Raw genomic sequence first — 24009 nt, forward strand, 5'->3', positions numbered from 1 at the left:
TAACAATGTACATGTACATCGACGTCGAACACAATACGTGGGATACGGTCCTGCCGTACGTAAACTTCGCTTATAACGCGGCAGTGCAAGAAACAACTCAACGCCGTTCAAGCTGGTTTACGGAAGGTACTCGATGATGACTCTCAACGCCATGCTGCCGCACGCCACTGACGAAGAGAATCTCGACGTCGCCGCTTATCGCCAGCACGCCGAAAAAGCCCGACAGCTCGGCCGCCTGCGCATCAAGAATCAACAGAGGACCGAAAGCCCACACTACAACCTTCGATGACGCTACGTCGAGTACCAGCCCGGCGACCGTGTTCGGGTTTGTACCCCAATGCGCCGACGAAGACTTAGCTAGAAGCTTTTATACCGCTATTTCGGACCCTACAATGTCATCCGACGCATTGGCGCACTCTACTATGCGGTCTTGTCAGACGGCACTCCGCTATCACAGCGGCGCCGCTCACGACCTGAAATAGTCCACGTTGTGCTACTTAAACCGCTCTACCAGCGCTGACGAACTTTCGGACTTTGCACAGCTGAACTTTGGACTTCCTTTTAATTTTTTTTGGTCTGTACTACATTGGACTTTGTTGTTTTATTATTGTTGGTGAATAACTGTCCCATTGTTTTTGGCTCTCCTGTTTGTAGCATCGGGAGGATGCTTTTTGAGACGGGGGCATTGACAAGTGCACTTGTTTATCTCTTTCGAGTGACCGCTTTTCACCGTCTAACAAATGTTGTCACTCAGCGCAGGACGCGCGCGCATGTATCGGGAATTTCTCGAATGTTATCGATGCCTCTTCCTGCTGCCTGTTGTGACCGAAGCTTGTGTCATAGAGAAAGAAATATAACAAGAGGGGACACTCGGCAACATACGCCACGCCATAGAATTAACGCCGACTGTTTGCTGCCGCGAGCATCAAAAAAAAAGAATGTGAAATGAGATTACCAGAAATTGTTTTATTATTTTTACTCTTTCCCGGCAAAAGTAAAAATATCTGCGTGTAAATTAAATTAAACTTTGCGGCTTACTTCCGTTGCCTAGCGACAGGCGAATCGGCGAATGACGAGCCAGAGTCATGCGTCATTCGTCAGACACACCACCGAAGCGAGAGAGACAGGCCGCGCATCCGAGCGTTGGCCTGTCCGGTCGCCCGTCTGCCTGTTTTTCTATTTTTCGATTTAGCCTGGTTTGGTGGGCTCACGACGAATTATTGCGTTCTTTCTGAACATCGACATGGCACTATTGGACTACGGCAAGGTGACAAACTTTGTTCGACACTCTGCGACGCATTTCAAGCAATTAGGCTTACGGCACGGCACCTAGGTTAGACTTGTGACGCAGTTAACGAAAAACAGCGTGGCCGTCGTGGCGCGGTTAATTTGAATTAATGAGTCGTACTGCGCGATGTTTGCGACAATTTCTATGAGCCCCAATATTATTTTAACTTATTTCGGTAGTTTTTGAGCACGCTAATCGCACAGAGTGCTGTGACGCAGTTGCTAGAGTACTGATTCTTACTGCGACAAGTTTTGGCGCTTTCGGTGACCCCCAACATTATTGTGACAATATTCGCTACTTTTAGGGGTACTTTAAAACGCAGTGGGCGCGCCTGGCACTGTGACGCGGTTGGCGAAGAACAGCTCGGTCGTGGTGCACAGTTAAGTTTCGCGCTTTAATGCACTGACAAGTTCGTGGCGCTTTCTCTGACGCCCAACATTTGGCGAGCAGCACTGCTTGTTTCTGCAGAGTTGTGGGAAGAAATAGGCGTGCTCCTAGAAGGACGATGGCCTCAGGCGTTATTGTTAGTTTTGTTTTTATTGATGCAAATAGCTTCAGTTCCGCTGAGACCCAGCTGTCGAGTGGGGGCTGCTGGATAGCACTGATAATTAACCGTAGCTGCTTGTCTGCTTTAATTGCGTCAGCGACTTCTTGAACCGAGAAGGCCTTTAAGATGTTGTGGCACTGGACAAAGTTGACATACTCATTGGGTACCTTGTCGATGCGGGCACACATTTTCGCCTCAGGAACTGGATGCCTAGAAAGGTAATCGGAAGGATCGCTACTTCCTGCAGTAAGAAAAACTTGTAATTCACAGAGCGAGGTGCTCAATGCGCGCGGATGATCTTAGGTTTTCCAGTATGCTCACCAATGACTTGTGATCAGTCAGCAAAACGAAGTTGACTCCACAAACACTAAAGACGGATGTGTGCCCATACAGGTGCGAGCGTCTCGCGTTCAGTTTGGAAGTAGCGGCTTTCAACTGGTCTAAGCGCTCTGCTTACACAAGCTATCACTGCAATGCGTTCACTGCCACGCTGTATGAGGATAGCACCCAGTCCATGTGGACTTGCATCTACCCCCAGCTCTGTCGCTTAGGATATGTCAAAGCAAGCAAGGGTGGAAGCATCGGACATGGCTTGCATTAGCTTCTTAAGAGTGTCCTGCTGTCATTCTTTCCACTCATTTACAACATTCTTCAATGTCAGTTTACGCAAAGGCTGTATGAGGTCAGCAAGATTTCTCAGAAATCTGCCTGAGTAGTTGGTCATTCCTAGCAGGCTCTTCGCTCTTTGTGGTGACTCCGGTATTCTAAGTTGTAGGAAGGCTGCTTTTTTCTTGGGGTCAGGAAGACCGCCATCAGCTGAACAATTAAGTCCAAAGAAGTTCAGTTCACGTTGATGAAAGTGACAGTTCTTTTCATTTAGTGTCAATCCAGCTTCGTGGAGTCACTGCAGAAGAGGCTTCCAAAGAGGTGTTGTGTTCCTGTTTTGTTCGCCCAATGACGAGAATATCATCAGTAACGTTCAGGACATTAGCGACGCCATTGAGCACTTGGCGTATGGCGTTCAGAAACATTTCAGCTGTACTGCTGATGCCGAGGTTCAGGCGTTTGTAGCGAAACAAGCCAACATGTATTGAGAAGTGTGTCAGTTGCCTTGAAGAAGGGTCAAATTACAACTGATGACATTCATTCTTGGAGTCAAGATTGGAGAAGATTGTTGCTCCATTTAAGACAACAATGCTGTCATACACTCTTGGGCACAAATTTCGTTCAAGTTGAATGGCAGTGTTTAATGAATGAAGATAGATTTCGCATCGTACATGGAGGACGGTGACTACACGCATGCAATGCAGATTCGAATTTCATCAGGCTGGTGTGGTTTAGAAACAATAAGCACAGGAGAAACTCATAGTGTAGGACGGATGGCTAACTCGATGATGTCTTCTCACAGGAGGCGTTCAAGTTCATTTTCTGTGGCGTCACGTAAGTCAAACTGAATACGCCTGTGTAGTTGTGAAACAGGTGGAACGGTGTCGTCCATAAAAGGTGAATGTGCTGGTTTTTGAGTTTTCCAACTTCATTAAACAATTCGGGGAATGTTCCACGGTTTACTTGTCACCTTGATGTTCATTAATTTTGTATCTGATCTGCTCAAGCCCCAGGTTGAATGCTACTGTAAAGCTTAAGAGTGGTGCACATTTTCCTGGAATGACAAAGATGTCTTCTTCATTGCAGTTATCTTTGTATCTCACTGAGACAGCGACTTTGCTAGAAGTTCAAGTAGGGATGTTGCTTTGTCTGGGAACACTTTGATGAATGCTTCCAAGAGTTTCACCTATAAGAGATCGCTCATAAAGTCATTCTCGCCAACAATTTACCCTGTTGTGCTTGTGTCGATTATTTTTTTATTTATTAAATACTGCGGACACGTGGTCCAAGCAGGTAGGGCGACATATGGTACATACAATGAAAATCAGATTGACAAAACAAATAGAACCATGAAATTACAAGAATAGGAAGTGGATTCAATTAGGAAATTCCATTTGGTTACTGTTCGAGAAAAAAAAAACTTAGATTTGTTTGCTCTTGCAAAGTAAGGGGTTAATGCATCATGTCTGCGGTGGCGTGCAGTTCTGGTCGATAAATGCGATAAACGTTCAGATGGGTCAAGACATAAATTGTTGGTGTGAAGAAGTTTAAGGAATTCAAGTCTCTGCTTCTTTCTTCTAAGTTCGAGTGGTTCAACGTTGTTAATTTTCATGAGTTCGGTGGGGGAATCACATCCGGAAAATTTGTTAATAAATCTGACCGCTGTTCTCTGAATTCTCTCAGCACTATTGATATTAGTTTTTATGTATGGATACCAAACTAGGCAAGCATATTCCAACTTAGGTCTAATCAGGGAGGTGTAGCCTAGTATTTTAACGTTAAATGGGGCTTTCTTAAGTTTGTGTCTCAACAGGCATAGTTTTCTGATGGCTGGCGAAAGTGACTGGCACATGTTTGGCAGTGGCAATAGCCTTTGGTGATGGGCCTGCTTGAGGGGAAGTCATGGCAACAAAAACATAGTCGTCACCATTGAAAGGTATTTGTATAGCGCAACAAAACAAGGGCACAAGAAGAAACGAAGACGAAGACAAGTGGTTGTCGTCATCTTTGTTTCTTTTTGTGCCCTCCTTCTGTAGCGCTAAACAGATACCTTTCAATGATGACCAACCAAAAATACTCGTCACTGCTTGAAATGGTGTCACGGGTAGGAGCATGCTCTTTGGTACTCGAACTCTTCTTACTGCACACTGCCTGTGTATTCCTGTTTCGACCATTACTATTGTCCACTGTTTGTGCCATTCTCGGTTAACGACAGAATCGTGCGAAGCGACGAACCTTGTTGCATGCCTTGCATGCTTGCCCCATGCAGCACAATTCGATCGTGCGCTTTGGTAAGGCCCCTTCCCACCGCAGGTGCGACAATCTGCCGATGAGACACAAGTTCGTTGGGGTGCATAGGTCTGCCGTGGCACCTGTCGTCAATTTCTTTGGTCTTGGCCATGGTGCTGTCCTTTGTGCACTTCGAGCGCTGCCGCATTGCTGTCGACGTTCTTTTCAATTTCGGACGCATCCCGTGCGACATCCTCGCACATTCTCCCCTGTTTAATAAGTCTGGTAAGGTCAGGGACTGAAGCATTGCATATTTTGAAGGCGCTAACATCTTGTAGCGAGGTTCATTTGTTTCTCGACTTCAGCGTCGATGCTCTCAAATTTGTAGTGGTGAGAAAGCTGCCGGAGGCGCGCGTAAAAGGCGTCTAGTGACTCACCAACGTTCTGCGGTGCTTGAGGAAATTTTAGATCGCAAATGTCGAGTTCACTTGCGGAAAAAAAAAAATGCGCACTCAGTTTCTCCTGCTGTCTTCCCATACAACGTTCTTCAATGTCAGTTCACGCGGAGGCTGTGTGAGATAAGCAAGATTTCTCAGAAATTTGCCTGAATAGTTGATAATTCCTAGCAGGCTCTTCGCTACTTGTGGTGACTCCGGTGTTTTATTTTTGTAAGAAGGCTGCTCTTTTTGGGGTTCAGGATGAGCGCGATCAGCTGAACAAACAAGGCCAAAGAAGTTCAGTTCACACTTTTTTTCGTTAACTGTCAATCCAGCTTCTTGAAGTCACTGCAGAACGGCTTGCAAGGTGGTGTCGTGCTCCTGTTTTGTTTGCCCAAAGGCAAGAATACCGTCACTAACGTTGAAAGGGTTGAATGCTGACCTAAATAAAGAGTTGAATGCTGGGCAAGCTGGTATTTTGGCATGAGAACCTTCCGCTTTATTTCAAGATGGCACTCAGTTTCGCTCATGCTGTATCATATTCCGGCGTTGATGTGCTCTGCGTGGTCTTGGCCGTGCTTGTAACCATTGCAGCTTGCGTAGTGCTGAGAGGGAGGGAGCGGAATATGTGGTAGACTTCATCACCAACTTAGTGCAGGAGGAGCCTTTTCTGGCGTGTATCTACCGTGATATCGCACGTTAAAGAAAGTTCTCGAACGTTTCTATCGACTGACTTCGTCCTTTGTGGCTGCGATTGCCGGTTGGCGCTTGCTGCAGAGGAACGAGATGACCGATTGACTGTTGGTTTGGCACTCACGCGAGATCAAATAACACTTTTGACACCATTCTAGTCTTCCTGCCGGCCGGGATGCGTTCTGATTGATGAGATAGGTGTGAGAGGATGATGCAAGCTTGTTGCTTAAGCTTCCATGTTTTATTATCTCATGGTTGCCAACCGAGTATTCATATTTGGTTAAATGCCGGTAATAAAGACTACAGTAATTTCGAATCTTTCTCATTTCCAATTCAACATTTTCACCAAACTGCTATATTTCTTCATCATCATGACTGTGCGGTAGACACTTTCGGTTTTTCTCTCTCGTTCGTATTATCGTTGCGAAGCTTGTTTGTTTTCATGCGTAGGAATGTAATTCTTTACACTCAGTTAAATTGATAATCTGCCTTATTGACAACAGAGAAAGGGGCACGAATTACACGGTGCTAGAGTGCGTTCACCTCGGCCTCAGCCCCAGTAGCCGCTGAGGTCGTTCCAGTGGTTCTCGCGCAGGGCAGCCGGTCCTGCTGCACGGGCGCTGATGCCGTGCCCTGCACCCTCGCCAGACTCTCCGGCACGCAGCAGCAGGGCCTGCACGCCACATTGCAACAGCTGTGAGATTCCTTCTGCCAGCCATGGTTTCCAGACTGGCTTCGTCCGATGCAGTGCATGAACGTGGACTGCTAGAGAACTTACCTTTTAACGCACAAAAAAAGAACAGACTTCTTATCCTACTTTTAGCTGCTAGCTTTTTCTCCTGGCTAGATTGCACTGATTTGTCCAATTAATTGACATGCATTTTGGGCTCTCATGAACAAGTTACGCCATGCACATTCGAGAGAGGGCCCCGAGTTATTTAGCTCATCGGGCCGGATCGTGATCGAATCTGTAGTACACATTTCTCGAGATTCGTTGGATTTGAGTTTTTGCTCACGTTTGGACATTCCGTAATGGCGCATTGAAGGCCACCAGAACAGTTTCTATTACGCCTTGTCGCAAATCATATGCCCCAAAAGAAAATCACGAACCCCCAGTAAAATCTCAACCCGTAAATAACGGAACGGTAAGCGGATCAGCGCAAAACAATGGCTCGGACAAAGAGTACGCCGACCTCGGCATATTTTCCGGCACAAGTTATGGCCATGTTGCTTTCAGACGATGAACCATGCATGTTTGCCTCCTCCGCCAGCACTGTCTCTAAGTGCAAAACGTGGCATGACAGAAAGTCGTGTTGCAGTGCAACAATGGCATATTGTCTTATTCTCGACCCTGCCAACACTGAGGTTCACCTTTGCCATTAGTGGTTCCATCGACTGAAGCCGCGGAATGGTCAGTAGCAGATGACCAGAACTTTAAAGTGGAGCTTTATTTCGGAGTTCGAGGCACTTTTGCATACGTATCTGGCCTCTAAGGCCGAAGGCATTGAACAGGTTGGTGGCCTCATCTAGCGACGGTGTAGTGAAGAATTAGTTTACCATCTCAAACTTAGAGTTTCATACAATAATTAGTAGATAGAACTGTGGCACTAGCGTCTATGAGAACTGCAAGCAGTGCAATTCAGCCAGTATGGGAGTGATCGATATTACATGAATTCGCCAGAAGTTGGTCCTTCTGGTTTCGAATGTTATTATGAATTTGCTATAACTCATTTCAAGCAAAGTATTGCATGGTAAATTATTTATTAAGCATGAATAAAGTTTCCTGGCGGAAGCATTCGAACACACGGCCCCTAGCAGACAAGCCTGTCATTGATACCATTACGCCACACACGCATGCTTTGACAAGCGGCGTAGAACACCCTGTCTTGAGCGAAACTCAGTGCGCCTCGATCCGCAGTTGCATTAGAGGATAGCGACGCATCGAGAACTCCGTAAATGCGGCAGCACTCTGTGAATCGCCACTGAAATATTTAGCAAATAACATTACAGATATTGTGTTCTGGGTGTACATATGTGTCCATCCTGTCCCTCACTCGCTGTAAATAAAGTTTCTTCGCATACCATGCTGCTCTTTAAACTAATATTTGTATCTCACTAACCACTTTTTGTATACGCACAATATGGTTCATGAGCGAATAGGATTAAAAATACTTGGCTTAACGTAGATGTGCAATACAATTGGGCCGGTTATTTTTCATTTTTTTCTGTTTCGCGGAAAACGTGCGAGTCCTTTGAAATCTTCTGTTAGCACATTGGATAATCGTGCACGGCAGGAACACGTCATTGGTAGTTAAACGCATCTTGTAGGCGGACAACGTAATACAAGCAACACAGTGCAATAAGGACCACGACCAAGTTGACACAGGACAAGCGCTAACTTTCAACGAGGATTTTAATGCGAATTCTGAGAATACAGATACACCCATCCACAGAGAGGAGGAAGTTACACTGCAACGTGCGGAATATTTCAAAGATTCAAGCTCTTTTTTTTCATAATATCACTGACGGCCAACTGACTCAATCATCGCCTGCCCGTGTGATCTCGTCAGCTTCTATTATTTCCCTAGCTAAGCTATTGCGATAGCGATACACGACAACAGTCTGATCAAACAAAGGCCGGCAAGGTGGCTGCGCGTCACGTTTTTTACCATGAGCTGCCAGTTAGACGTCTGCAGCAATATTGGCTCTTTTGTTGTGCTCTTGCAGACGCACATTCAAGCACTTTCCGGTCTTGTCACTCATGCGCGATTCAGCCTTCTTTCAGCGATGCCGGCCTTCAGCAACTGAGACGTGCCTCGGATACCACGCCGCCTCCGAGCGAGCCATTTGCCTTTGAAGGCTTTCTACCATGGAATGATCGCGTGATTTGCAGAGAACGCCAGACAAGAGCGCACTATATTTCTTTGGACAACCTTAGAATGTGTTGAGCTGTGTGGTAAAGGGGTTTTCTTGGCTCTTGACCCATTCATTGAACACGTGTGTTCATCTCTGAAACTCAGCCGGAAATCAAATGCTCTCCTGTTCGCGGAATTTGAAGGCGAAAGTGAATGGCCTGAAACATGCGTTAAAGGAGGGTAAAATACGCGAGACAATAGGGTCTGTAACATCTAAAAAGCAATCTAAAGGAGTTTGGCCAATAGGGCCCGTAAAAACAGATCTATTTAAAAAAATATAATGAATTATCAACGTACCGGAAAATTTTTGAAACCTTAAGTTCACCCAGCAGCTCAAAATGAGCCTTGTCACATCGGCCTAAAAGCAAATCACGCGCGACCCTATGCAAGCGCCCCGTTTTTGCGGGTAAATGTTCTCGTCAAAAGCCATAAAGGTTGACGTTAAATAGCATGATAATCACTCTAAAAACCAGTGGTACTCAAGCCACAGGCGTTTTATAAGTCTGCAGCACCGAGCTCGTCACTTGCAGCCTCGACACGCAATAGCAGTTCTTTATTTGTAAAAGAATAATTTTTTATATCAACACAGAAAGCGCTTAAACATGTGTGGTCACTTCACCTTAGGAAATCAACAATGGCGGCAGAATCTTTAGTCAGGAACGGGTCGACTACGTCAAGTAATTTGAACTTGATGTGCATGAAGTCCGCTACGCACTTTTGCCACGTACCAAATTCAAGGACGATCACGTGGAAGGCACATCCCACCATATGAGTCTTAGCCGAGAAAAACATTTCCAAGCAGTCGTTATCGCTGCCCTCTACTTGCTTTACAACGTTCAACAGGTTGAGCTGCCCGCACAGCTTTTCTCTCTCTCTCTCTCTCTCTCTATATATATATATATATATATATATATATATATATATATATATATATACAAAAAAAAATAATAATAATATTTGGGGTTTTACGTGCCAAAACCACTTTCTGATTATGAGGCACGCCGTAGTGGAGGACTCCGGAAATTTTGACCACCTGGGGTTCTTTAACGTGCACCTAAATCTAAGCACACGGGTGTTTTCGCATTTCGCCCCCATCGAAATGCTGCCGCCGTGGCCGGGATTCGATCCCGCGACCTCGTGCTCAGCAGCCCAACACCATAGCCACTGAGCAACCACGGCGGGTGTACAAAAAAAAAAGAAAAAAAAAAGAGACGAACGTTATAGCATATGTTTTTACAGACGTTTCGGCCGGAGGACCGGCCGAAACGTCCGTAAAAACATATGCTATAGCGTTACTCTCTCTTTTTTTTCTTTTTTGAATATTGTACCATCGGGTGTGGCGTGAAACCCTTTGTCATATATATATATTCAAACAAGACGACGGATTTTCTCGGTATGTAGACCAGCTAATCAAACAAATTCCCCCTACCTTCCCTTCTTATAGAAAAGAAACTAGCAATTTCTACTGCGAATAAGTAGACCTACGCATTAGCTCTGGTTCACTGCTTGCGACACTGGATCTCATATGCATTTATACAAATATTCCGCATTCTGACGGCATTCGCGCTTTGTCCCTAGCCTATGGACGAGTTGAAATTGAGAAGCACATTAGCGTTCTCGCGCTGGCCACTCTATTAAAACTCATACAGAAATGAAGTAATATTGTATTTAATGGCAGCTTTTATGTGCAGGTCTGTGGTACTTCTAAGGGAACACGGATTGGGTCGAATTATGCCAATATTTTTATGGGCATACTAGAAAGCAAATTTCATGAAAACCGCACCTTTTATGCTGTATATAGGAGTTTCATTGACGACGTGTTTCTGGCGTGGCTCCATGGCGAATCGACACTGCTTACCTTTATTGCTGCCTTCAATAGCATTTACACGAACATATAGTTTAAACATAACCACTCCACTTCAGAGATTGACTTCCTCGGTGTTACAGTTTCAATAACCGGAAATAATCTGTCAACCAAACTTTAGAAAAAGCCAACGGACAGGCGCGAATACCTCCATTTCCAAAGCAGCCACGATCGTCATTGTAAAGCCCTACAGTCAGGCGTACCGTTTTAGGCGTATGTGTTATGAACAAATAGATTCTGATGCGCTGAAGCGTACACTTGTGGACTGCCAGCACCGCAAGAAAATTATTGATCGCGCAATAATACCAGCCAGTAATTTGAAAAGGAAAGACATTCTCGTTAAGTCCAATCTGGCGGCGACCACTTCTGCAACTAACCTTGTTCTGACGCGCTGAGCGCCAATTCCTAATGTTTGCGCCATTCTCAAATGGCATCGAAATACTCTAGACCATAGTGACAGCGACCATATAACAATTTCTCCTGTGGCGCCGCGAGTAGTGTACTGATGCTCAAAAATATTCGCGATTTGATAAGCACTTCTAAAATCGGCGCCCGCGTACTTGCAGGTTGTACATCTTGAAGGGGCAGCGCAAAAAAAAAAACGACGACAGAAGGCAGGAACACACAGGACAGCGCTTTCAGTTCCTGCCTTCTGTCGTCGTTTTTTTTTTGCGCTGCCCCTTCAAGATGTTCAACCAGTACCAACTCGCCCAAATGTCGATCCTTCTGCAGGTTGTAGTCCATGCAGGAAGCCACGCTGTAAAGTACGCCCACATGTAAAGTACGCCCACTAACTACAATAACGGCGAAAAGCTGGGCAAAGCATTTGATAATATTCACCATTTAACATTGATTGAAAAACTTCATAGCTATGGCATTCGAGGTCATTCTTTAGCACTAATTAAATCTTACCTAGCAAGCAGACAGCAATTTGTTCAGATAGATATGCATTGTTCAAGTATGAAGCCTATTTCAAAAGGAGTTCCGCAGGGAAGTGTCTTGGGGCCCCTTCTTTTTAACGCCTATATCAATGATGTAACTAATATTTACCTAAACGCGAAATATGTCCTGTATGCTGATGACGCCAGTATATTTGTTTCAGGAACAAATTGTACAGATATAGAATATGAAACGAACCTCATGCTCTCTAAGCTGAGGGACTGGTCAATAATGAACCAATTAGAAATAAATACAAACAAAACCAAAGCTGTGCTCTTTAGGCCTAAAAATAAGCCAGCGAATTCAAATATTAACATTATGTACGGGGAAAAAACGATAGAAATGGTTACTAGTATGAGAACTCTCGGCGTAACGTTTTCGAGTAATATGCTCTGGGACGACCACATTGACGCAGTCACAATCCAGTTATCTAGGGTCATTGGCATGACGTGGAAATGTAAATCACTATTGCCGTTTAAAGTTAAACTTCTCATTTATAACTCACTTTTTTATTCGTACCTCTATTATTGCTTATTGGTATGGGGTACAACTACCTTTGTTAATTTGCATAAACTACTTGTCTTGCAAAAGAAGTTTGTTCGGCTACTCTTTAATGTCCCCTACAACTCCCATACTATAAACTTATTTCAGGAAGCCAACATAATTTCTGTGTTAGGGTTATACCAGTACAAGTTAACAACTGCATTTAGGCGCGAAGCAAAACTGAACTGCTCCTTTCTACGAGAACTTTCTAACCTTGAACTTAATGACAAATTTTATGTTACCCGTCATAAAGAGATATGGCGGGTGGTCACACCCAGAACAACTTACTTAAGGGAAAAGCTGTCACACACAATGCCAAAGCTTCTAAACAAATATAATAATCTAGGCGTTGATATCACCCAAATAACGGCCCAACAACTAGAGACTTGTATATGCATGATTTTTAAATTACTGGTTGAGTGTACATCCTCTCGGCTAGTATGTATATAAAGTGTGTATATATGCTTCTGTATATGTGTGTGTGTAGGTGTGCATACGAGTGTGTATGCATATACGGGTATATGAATGCATGTGTATGTGTATATATATATGTGTGTATATAATGTTCAGCGGCGTATTCTTGTCTCATTTGTATTCACCACGAGAACCACACAAGCTACCCTAAGTATTTTTGGTTTTGTCACCAGTGGCTCTGTATGGATATGGGTGTGCATGTGTAATGCGAGTATGTGGGTTCATGAGAGTATATATGAGTATGTGTGTATATATATGTATGTATACATATGTATATGTGTATGTGTATATATGTATGTATGATGCATATGTGCTTGCATGTATGCTGTTGCCGAATATTCTGTAGAGGGGGCTGCGGGCCTCGTCAAGCTGCTTACTGTAGCAGCTTTTACTTGCAGCCTCCTCCATCAAGTAGATGGAAATAAAGCTATTCTATTCTATCTATTCTATGAATGGGGCTGGCGTCACCGGTGTTGATGCGATGCGTGACAGCAGATGTCTGGCCAAGTGGACGGTCGTCCAAATCAAAGATGTCCCGAAAGAATGACAGGAGGTGACGAAGAGCTGTTGTTTGCTCGGAAGGAAGGTCAGGGGCGATCATCTTAGAAACATCGTCCGCAGGCGTCGAGTACGGAGGAGTGGGTGACAAAGGTCCGTTGGTACTGACGAAGGATTCAGAGGTCAAAGAAGAAATCTCAAATTCTCCCAAAGGAGTGATATGCGCTATGGCGATACCGTGTGGCAGTACATGCGACGAAAATCCAAAATGGAGGATGGGCACGCGAGCGCAGTTTTCGCGGATCCGGATTAAGGTGCTCGGCAGGGCAATATTGCGCGACGAAACCACCAAAACCTGCGGGCTGAACGAAGCGCGGCGGGTCTTCGCAAGATGATGTTGCGGCGGTATTGGGCAATCGGTCGAAAGTTTGAGCGACGCGGCGGCCCTTCGCTTGTTCGAAGCGCCGGCACTCCTTTATAATTGCATCCACAGTGGGACAATCCTTGCACATCGGGAGATTGAAGGCATCGTCTGCAATACCTTTCAATATGTGACCAATCTTGTCTGCCTCGGTCATGTTGTTATCAGCCTTGCTACAGAGGGCCAGCACATCCTGTATGTAGACGACATAGGATTCTGTGAACGTTTGAGCGCGACACGCAAGTTCTTTTTTTGCCGCCAGCTGACGACCGAGAGGTCTGTCAAACAGGTGTCGCATTTTTTCTTTGCAGACATCCCAGCTCATTAGGTCAGCTTCGTGTGTGTCGTACCATTGCCTCGCAGTTCCTCTTAGGTAATATATCACGTTTGCTAGCATCATTGATGGATCCCACCTGTTGTTGTCGCACACCCGTTCGTACATCGTAAGGCAGTCCTCGACGTCCGCGTCGTCCGTGCCACAAAATGTCCCTGGGTCCCGCGGATAAGTGAGGATGACCGTTGGCACGGGCTGCTGAGGCGTTGTCGCTTGTGTCGGTTGATTTACCATTGCGGCGGGAGGTAGATGACGTCCGCTACGAAGTTCCGCGATTGTACCCCGCAGCTTCCACCAAAATTTTCTAGGAAGAAAGCAGGCCCACGAGTGTAAAATAACGTATATTTACAACTGGCGTATATGGCGTTCAGGCAACTGCCAGACTTCGTCTTCGTCTAGTCCAATTCAACATCTTCGTTCCCTTCACCGTAACAATATTGTAAACCATGAGCTCCTTATGCTAAAACTAACCAGCCTAAACCTTGATCCTTTAGTACACTGGATACGCGACTTTCTTTCTAACCGCGCTCAATTCGTCACGGTGAATGGAACCGGTTCTCTAGAGGCACCTGTTTCCTCCGGAGTGCCACAGTGCTCAGTTTTAGGCCCATTTCTATCTTTATTTACATTAATGATTTACCTACTAGCATCGCTTCGTCGGTCTGTCTTTTTGCTGAAGATTGCATTATCTACCGCACCATTTCTAATTATACTGACACAATAATCCTTCAAACTGACCTAAATAATATTTCTGCTTGGTGCGAAATGTGAAAAACGAAACTTAACATCCTTAAATGTAAATCAAGGAGAGCATCGCGTAATAACATGCCTTGCCCCAACTACCTTCTTCACAGGCGCTTGAATCCGTGACTACATATAAATACCTCGGTGTACATATTGCTAATGACCTTTCATGGAAGTACCACATCAACCACGTAACATCAAAGGCAAAGCGCATGCTTGGTTACCTGAAAAGAAACTTCTCTCTCGCATTTTCATCACTCAAGCGACAGTTATAGATCACTTATGTGCTATCTAATCTCGAATATGCCTCGTCAATCTGGGACCCTGGCCTTGCAACTCTTACCTATAACTTAGAGGCAATGCAGAATCGCTCAGCACCTTTTCTCCTAACTACCATCGAGCTTCCAGCGTAACTAACATGAAACCAATACTTAATCTGCCCCCGTTTGCAAATAGACCTTAACTATCTCGACTTGCGCTGTTTCATAAGATCTATCTTCATAATCATTTTCTTGGGATCCGACTGATTAAACCACCTAATTTTGTTTCATCTCGACTTAATCACCACCACAAAGTCCATGTCCTTCACCAAAACACTGTAACATACTCGCACTCTTTCCAGCCCAAAACCAACCTTGACTGGAACCATCTTCTCGCCTTATTAGTTAGCATTACCAACTGTGACTATTTTCGGGATACTCTTGCCAGCGCAATTTAACGCTTTCCAGCTTTTTTTTTTCTGCAAGCGTTCTCTATGTCGGTTGGAAACTTCATCTTTTAGTGTCTTAATCGGCTGCAATAGTATTTTCTTACCGTAATTATTGTGCAAGCCTTGCATGACAGCGTGAATTTTCGTTGTTCTAGGAAATTACATTCGTTCCCATTTGTGAAATTTTCAATTGTGTATGTGAAAATAACTCTATGTTGAATGATTGACCCGTCCTCTCTATAATGCTTGTATGCCTTGAGGGTACAATAAATAAATAAATAAATAAATAAATGAATAAATAAATAATTAATAAATAAATTGTTGCCTTCCTGTCTACAGATATTAGCCAGACGTTGTAAATCACTTTGCTTGTTAGCTAGCAACACAATGTCGTCCGCATAAAATAAACCTGAACTAACCTCTACTACTGTACCCGCCTGTTTGTATGAGAGATAAAAGCCGGTATTACTTCCTTCTAGCGCCCACTCCATCCTTACCATGTACATCATAAACAGTAGTGAGGATAAAGGACACCCCTGAGTCAGTCCCTTGTTGATATGAACTTTATCCTCGCTCCTCATCCCATCCCATTCAACGCAAACGGAATTTTCTAGGTAAATCTCTCTCAAAAGCTGTAGACAATCGTCACCTAAGCCTTTGCCTTCCAGAATATCCCACAAAATGTTGCGGTCTACGTTGTCATAGGCTGCTGTAATGTCTAAAAAGGCCGCATATAACGGTCTGCTTTCTACTTTTGATATTTCAATACACTGAGTAAGAACAAATAAGTTATCATCTAAAGGCCTATCTATTCTGAAATCCATAGAACTGACGGGGAATGCGGGAGATGGAAATTCAAGACGATGAGCAAAACGTGAACAAGGTGAATGCTGGAGCCAACGTTTCGACAAGTGGACTTGTCTTCTTCAAGGCGAGATATACTTTCCTCGCCACAGTATATATAGGTGGGGTTCTTCTAAAGGGGAGAGGGTGTGAGGCGGCAGGACCCGGAAACGTGGGAAAATGTGTTAGCGTGTCGAATTGAGAGTAAAGGAACACTGTGTACAAGGTCAAAGTCAGGGAACCCCCCCCCCCTCCCCCCACCCCGGTCTGTCAACACACGCGCGTTAGCCGGCGTGTCAAGGGCGTCTGACACGCCGAATGGAAAAAAAAGGGGTGGGGAGGAATGGAAAAGAAAAAAGAAAAAAGCGGGGGGGGGGGAGGTACGCCAAGAAATCTAACTAAGTGTTGTTGCCTATAGCTTGAAGTTTAGCATAGCGAATAGATTCTAAAGCTCCCTTTGAAACGTTTATGCCTATTGGTTGAAATGTCTTGAACTTATGGATAAAGTATTCTTCACTGTATTTTATTTCTCGTTCAGAACGGAAATTTTACTGTAAGATGTAGAGTTTAAGTTCATCAAAGTTATGACCTGGTTGGCTGAAATGCTCGGCGACGGCTTTGGGGAAGCTTTTTAGCTGTGTCCGCGCGATGTCCGTTTAATCTGACGTTCATTGATTGTCCTGTTTCACCGATATATTGTTTCTTACAGAAGGAACATTCAAGCATATAAATCACATCCGAACTTATGCAGGTGAAGCTAGATTTGACTTCATGTGTATAACTATTTGCGGTGCTTTTAATTTTAATGTCACTTTGAAGGTGCCTGCAGGTTTTGCACCTAGGGCGACAACATGCTTTTATTACGGGGGAATGCTGCTGGCGGACTTTTGCGTGCACTAACATGTCTTTAATGTTATTGTTTCGGCGATAGGCAACCCTGGGTACAGCCGGGAACGCTTTTCGCAGACGCTCGTTACTTGATAATATTGTGTGGTATTTTCTTAGGATGTTGTTTATGTTTCGGAGTGCACTAGAATATTTTGTTATAAAGGCCGGCGGTCTGTCAGATTCTAATGTGGGCTGTCTCTTCGCCAATTCGGACTGTCTCTCCAATCTTGAGGCGGCATCATAAGCTATATCTAGAGCAACTTGGGGATAGTTCCTTTCTGCTAGCGTTTATTTAAGGTCATTTAGGTGGTGGATATAATCGTGGTCTTCGCTGCAGATTCTTCTTATACGTTTCGCTTGTCCGCCAAAAATTCCTTGCTTGCAATGTCGCGGGTGATGACTGTTGTAGTCTAAATATTGCTGGCTATCTGTACGTTTCCGGTAAAGTGTCGTTCTCAGTTTTCCGCTTTCTATGTACACTATCGTGTCCAGGAAGTTGATCTGACTAGGAGAGTGGTGAGCAGTAAATTTAATACTCGGGTGAAAGCGATTTAAATGGCTAATTAAGTCGGTTAAGGCGCTTGTGCCGTGTTCCCATATTATAAATATGTCGTCAATGTAACGAAGTAGGTGTGGGGTTTTAAAGGGTAGGATTTCAGCAGGTCTGCTTCGAGCTGTCCCATGAAAATGTTCGCATACGTGGGAGCGAATGGCGTACCCATTCTAGTGCCAAAAACTTGCAGGTAGTGTGTAGAATCGAATTCGAAATAATTGAGCGTGAGAACTAACCTAAGGAGCGATAAGTAAACTTCAGGAGCGTGCGCTTGGGGATAGATTGCGAGGGATCTAGAAACGGCTTCAGTTCCTTCACTCATGGGAATGTTGGTGTAAAGGGCAGAAACATCCAAAGGGACTAGAATAGCGCGGTCGGAAAGGATATAGTTGGCGTTGATGCCGTCGATAATTCGAAGGAAGTGCGGCGTGTCGTCAACGAAAGATGGGAGGGCGGTGGGTAAGTTTGACAGATGGTGATTTAAGAATTTAGATAGTGACTCAGTAGGTGTGTTGTTATTAGACACAATAGGCCGACCTGGGATTTCTGCTGTAAATATTTCTTCGACCGGAAGTTTATGTATTTTAGGAAGAAGGTAAAAGCGGCCTGCTGTTTTGTTCTTGGGAATCATGAAGCGATATTCAGATTGCGTGATTGGACAGGACAGGAGCGTGATTGGCTCCTTGGACAGGAGCTCCGCTATTGGGCTTAACACAATATTGCTGTAATCTGAAGTTGGGTTAGAGTCAAGTTTTCTGTGATGGGTGTGGTTGATCAGTTGTTTAGAGGTCTGATTTTTGTACTTTTCTATAGGCCAGATTACGATACTGTCGCCTTTGTCTGCTGGTTTTATTACAATATCATTCCTTTTCGCAAGTTCTTTAAAAATTTAGTGTTGAGGGGGGGTCAAATTTTTGCGTTTCCGGCAATGCCGCGTTGACTCTAGAATTTCCTTTGATGTCAGTTTTAAGTATAAATCGAGGTCTGGGCACTGTTCGGTTTCCGGTGTCCACGTGCTAGGTGGTCTAAGAGAGTCTCTATCTTCTTTACCTACATCTGGTCTACCGAAAAAGAACTCCTTGATGGGCATGCGTCATGAAAACTCTGTTATGTCTTTGTGGTGTTCGTATTCGTTTACAGTAAACGACAGTAAAGCAGTGGGTTCCATCAAATTCCTCTCGACAAAAAAAAACATCAGAAATTTGCTCATTCAGTTCGCCGTTTGGTCGGTATCGGTATCTCAGACTGCCCGCCGTTCAGTATTGTATTTGCACCCGCCGTTTTCCAGCGTACAATGAGCCAGATATTCGACGGCCTCCCGGGAACACGTGTGTACATTGGCGATGTGCTATTGTAGGGTTCTACGCGAAAGGAACACGATGAACGCCTGTACAAAGCGCTGGAAAGGGCAGAGCCAGAGGGCCTAACTTTGAATGCAGAAAAATCCATTTTTGGACGTACTGAAATCAGTTTCTTAGGTGATAAGATTAGTTCCAAAGGTATTGATCCAAATCCCGACCTGATAAAGTGCCTTTTCAACCACCCTTCGCCAACGATCAAGAAAGACGTTCAACGCTCGCTTGGCACCGTGAACTATTTTGGGAAATACTTGCCACTTTTGTCAGCCCACAGAGGCCCTGCGCAACCTGATCAGAAATGACACAGTTTAGAGTGGACGCATGTTCACGAGCGTGAGTGGGTGCACCTCATGAAGATGCTGACGGAAGCACCCGTCCTGGCTATCTTTAATCCCGAGCTTTTCACGAAACTGTCGACGGATGCGTCAGCATTTGCACCCGAAGCAGTGCTTTTCCAACAAAACGGACGAGACTGGTGCCGTGTAGGCTACGCATCGCGAGCACTCAGAGAAACTGAGCGAAGGTACGCCCGAATAGAACAAGAGGCCCTGGGCATAACATTCGGGTGTGAAAAGTTTAATGATTACGTTATTAGAAGACATGCTGTTATCGAAACCAACCACAACCCATTATTGGCTATTTCAAAGAAAAAAATAGGCGACTGCTGAAGTACGTGTTTGAGTTGTAGTATGTCCTAGGCATCAAATTGGTTGTTGCCGACAACTTGTCATGAATCTTATCCCAGGAACAACCAGAAAAAGACCAACCCGAAGTTGAAGTTCATGCCGTGGGCGCCCTGACTGCCGTTGTTGGACCTGCCACCCTATCTCGTCTGGAGGCAGCAAAGGCCAGTGATGCAACGGCGCAAGGCGTCATCTCCAGCCTGGTGTCGTCAATACCTGTAGAAAGTGAGCTGAAGTCCTTGGCACAATAACTTTGTGTAGTCAACGGAGTACTCCTCAAGGGACCCAAAGCAGTCGTACCTGCAAGCATGCGAACAGAGATGCTGCGAAGAGTACACCAAGGGTATCTCGGCCTAGGAAAATGCAAATCGAGGGCTCGCAAGTTAATGCGTTGGACAAGAATGTCAACAGATATTGCCCGTTTCATCGACAGGTGTGACGTTTGCAAGAAGTTTGCTTATCGACAGCCTGATAAGCCCCTGTGCCAGCGCACCGTTCCAGACATGCCATGGGTCAGGGTTGGTACGGATCTTTTTCAACACACCGGAAAGCATTTTTTGGTTGTCTATGACGCCTACTCTAATTTTCCAGAAGCCGAGCACCTCAAGGAAACCTCTGCAACGACTGTCATTCATAAACTACGTCAGATCTTTGCAAGGCATGGATTACCACTACAAGTTTGCAGTGATGGCGGCCCTTAGTTTACGTCAAAAGAGTTTAAAGATTTTGCGGCCCGTTATGATTTTGTGCATGCGATTTCCAGTGCCCGATTTCCCAGGTCGAATGGAATCGCCGAGAAGGGCGTACAAGTGCTAAAGCGGCTTCTGGGCAAGACTGAGAGCAAGAAAGATTACTTCTATTTGGGCCTTCTCAACTACAGGGTGTGTCCTCTCGAGGATGGCCGATCACCATCGGAACTGCTAATGGGACGAAGTCTCAGAACGCTACTTCCAGATTATTCAGCGTCATCGTCAGGTCCCGTCCAAAAAGATGTTCAAGCAAGGACCGCAGGAGGACCACTAGCACCACTACAAAAGGGAGACGTCGACCGCATCCTCGGAAATGGAAGATGGGAAATGAAGGCGCCAGTCCAAGATCTCGTGGCCCCAAGGTCGTACACGGTTCTGATAGAGGACGGCCGGGTTTTCCGTCGAAATAGACAGTACCTTCCCAAAACAACAGAAGCGTCCCATCGAGCCATTCATTACCAGGTGGATGACTGCGACGACACCCCTGATTCATCTTCGAGCGCAGTCTCGCATCAGCGGCCAGAACCTCCGCAAGCCACACTGGATCGATCACCAGTAGGTACACCAGGCCCACCCAACCTCCCAGACTCCCTAAGGCGATCTACCAGACCGCGAAGACAACCAGATCGCCTGGCCTACACGCACGGATTCCAGCAGACTGAAACAGCCTAGGAGTGCCGACCGCTACTCTTCGATTTTGAGTGCTTTCCGTGTTTTCAATGTTTTCATTCTTCAAAGAAAGGAGGATGCAACGGCCAACCAAGATAGCAACACTGTGCTAACGAAGAGAGCAGCGCGGCAATAAATACGTTTTCTTGTTTTCAATAAAGCATACTTCTTGTAGTCACGACCGTGTGCATTACGCCCGATAAAGATACTATAATACTATAATAATGCAGAGCATCTGCCTTTTAGCAAGAACCGATAGGCACAAGATCCAAATCCTCAAAATGTCGCAAAGCACCTATCACCGCTGTTTGAATAGCCATCAATGCCCCGGGGACCCAAGGTATGACACGCTCTCGCACGCACTCAACCATGCGTCCACGCTCTCACTTTCCTACCAAAACACGCACAGCAAAACCACTAATAGCTATTAGTCTTGCCCCCTCCAAGCTACCATTTAAAGACTAGAAACACTCGACGTCCCACCCGGCTGCACGTGTTGAAGCACGTGGCGCGAAAGGACGGTCTAACCACCCTGCAAAACCAAATGTACTCGAAACACACCAGCGCACACGAAATATGAGAGGAAAAAAAAGAAGAAAAAGAAGAAAACCACCCAATTACTATTTTAAAGCAAGAAAATCAGCAAAAGAAAAACTGACGCAAGCTCAAAGCATGCACAAAAACTGATGATTTTGTCGCCGGCCCGGAGCCCCGAAAAGCACGTCCATTCGCCGCAAAACCTCAAGTAAACCCGCGATGGATGGATGGAAAGTAGGAGAGTCCCCTTTCAAACGGGGTGATGGCAGTTGCCACCACGCTCAGCTTTTCATTTTGCCTTTTATTTTTCTTTACCTGTGCAGTGTGTTATTAAAATTCTCGATTTTCTTTAAGTACAGCTTGCTGCCCTTTTAACCTTATATCATCTCTCTGGTTTTGAGCCACCAATTGTCCAATCGCCTTTGGTAATTTCCACCGCACATTTATTTACATGACTATTATTATCTCTGAACCCTAGGGTCTCAGGAAGCGTGACTGTGGCCTCATCGACATCGGGATTGATACCATCACATTTTAGTATGAGGTGTTCTATTGTTTCTACAGATTTACCACACACAGTACATGAGTCTTCTTCTTCGTTAAAATTCTTTTTATAGCTCCGCATTCTAAGACATCCTGACTTAGTTTTAAAGAGAAGGGCATTGCCTCTTGAGTTACCATAAGACTCTTCCTTCGTGATCTGCTGTTTCCAGTCTCGATATAGTTCAACACTATGCTTCTTTTCCATTGAATTTATCCAATTCTTACCTTCCGCGTTTTTAACCTGTCGTTTAATGCTCTGTCTTTCTTCGTCCCCGTGTCTGGCATACTTACTGGTTGGCTTCCTAGTTCTTTTCCACCATTGTGAGTCAACGCTCTTTCCGTATATGTATTTAAATACCTTAGCTGCCCACCAGTTATCGTCCAATTTCCTCAGGCGTTTTTTGTATAGGATTTTACTCTGAGCTTCCCGTGCTTCGAACGATGCCCAGCCTGTATCCCCCTGTACTGCTTCGTTTGTGCTTTTCCTGTGGGCACCTAACGCTAATGTTCCCACAGCTGTCTGATATACTTCTAGTCTCGACTGAACCTCTGCCCTTAAACACAGGACCGCATTCCCGAAAGTAAGCCCCGGCACCATTACTCCCTTCCAAATACCTCTCAGTACGTCATAGCTGTTGTACCCCCACAATACCCTATGCTTCATTATCCCGGCATCTCTTCGCCCTTTTGCTATTAGAGACTGTTCGTGCTTTTCCGTGTACATCTGCCCTTTGTTTATCCATACCCCGAGATATTTGTATTTGGCCACTCGGGGTATTTAATGGCCTTGTATTGTAAGCTCCTGATCAGTTGTATCGTTGAAAAACATCCCACCGGACTTAGCTGCACTAAAACTGAAACCTAAACTGTCTCCTTCGTCTCCACAGTAATTAACCAGAATTTGCAAATCTTCCTGGCTCTCTGCTAACAGTACAATATCGTGCGCATACATTAAACCCGGTAGTCGTTGCTCAACAACCTTTTCGCCTAATCTGTACGACAGATTGTACCCTAGATTGCTTCGCTGTAACCTTCTTTCCATACTTGTCATGTAAAGCATGAACAGCAGCGGTGATAGAGGACAACCTTTCCTTAATCCTTTGTGTACCTCGACAGTTGTCATACTCTTAATTCCTTCCCATGTTATTTCAACATTATTTTCTCTATATATTTCCTGTAGAAAATCAATTACCTCATGACCGATACCTTCATATTTTAATATGTTCCGATGCGGCGGAGGCGAGCGCCATCTGGAGCTGTTACAAGGAACCACGCGCGCCGTTCTGTGGCCTTTGCGATTTGCGAAAGGGGTTTGTGTATTGAGTTTCTGCGTAAAAGAATTATGTTTTCTCGTATATTCAACTTACGACCCGACGCTATCATGTTTGTATGTTCTGTGTAGATGGTACTTTACGATTTATCTGACACATTTTACTTTGAGAAATTTTACTAGTTAGTGATTTACTTGCACTACATATGCGTGGCTCCTGCAAACAACGGTTCACGATTTACGCTAGACGCGGTACGCTGGATTTTCCGCCAGACGGGGCCCTCAACGCTGTCGCATTAATATCGTCGGGGCTGAGCACTTGGTTCGGCGCTGGTTGGCGTACGACTCCCTGTTTGGCGCCGCTGTCGGCGATACGGAGTCTTCATCGTGCGCATCATTCTGCAGTTGCGTGGTGAGCGTTGTTTCGCTGCAGCAGCTCACTTTGCACGTGCTGCTGCGTTGTGATGGTCTCATACTTCGTCGGCGACATAAAATGTAACTCAGCAACAAGTATTGTTTTCGTATTTAACACCATAAGAATTGCTTATGTGCTGGCATAGCTCTTTACCTAGAGAATCGCACTGAATGCCGGCGCTCTCCTCTACCATTGTTATGCGACGTGACAGTATGGACAACTTCGAAATGACAACCATTCGCGACAGATACGAGCTTTAC

At 45.1% G+C, this 24009-nt stretch overlaps 1 protein-coding gene across 2 annotated transcripts in view; it reads right to left on the bottom strand.

The window, feature by feature from the left end:
• The window catches only part of LOC142578158 (uncharacterized), a 303814-nt gene that overhangs the window by 42506 nt on the left and 237299 nt on the right, over positions 1 to 24009 (bottom strand). The window contains exon 3 of one of the 2 annotated variants that reach the window (XM_075687560.1): positions 6344 to 6473. In XM_075687560.1, the coding sequence (XP_075543675.1) occupies positions 6351 to 6473 (123 nt within the window). In that variant the 3' untranslated portion in view covers positions 6344 to 6350. Of the gene's footprint in view, positions 1 to 6322; positions 6474 to 24009 lie in introns of both variants that reach the window. The other variant, XM_075687561.1, reaches the window with a different exon arrangement.

The sequence above is a fragment of the Dermacentor variabilis genome, chromosome 4, assembly GCF_050947875.1.
Source record: "Dermacentor variabilis isolate Ectoservices chromosome 4, ASM5094787v1, whole genome shotgun sequence".
NCBI classification, from domain to species: domain Eukaryota; kingdom Metazoa; phylum Arthropoda; class Arachnida; order Ixodida; family Ixodidae; genus Dermacentor; species Dermacentor variabilis.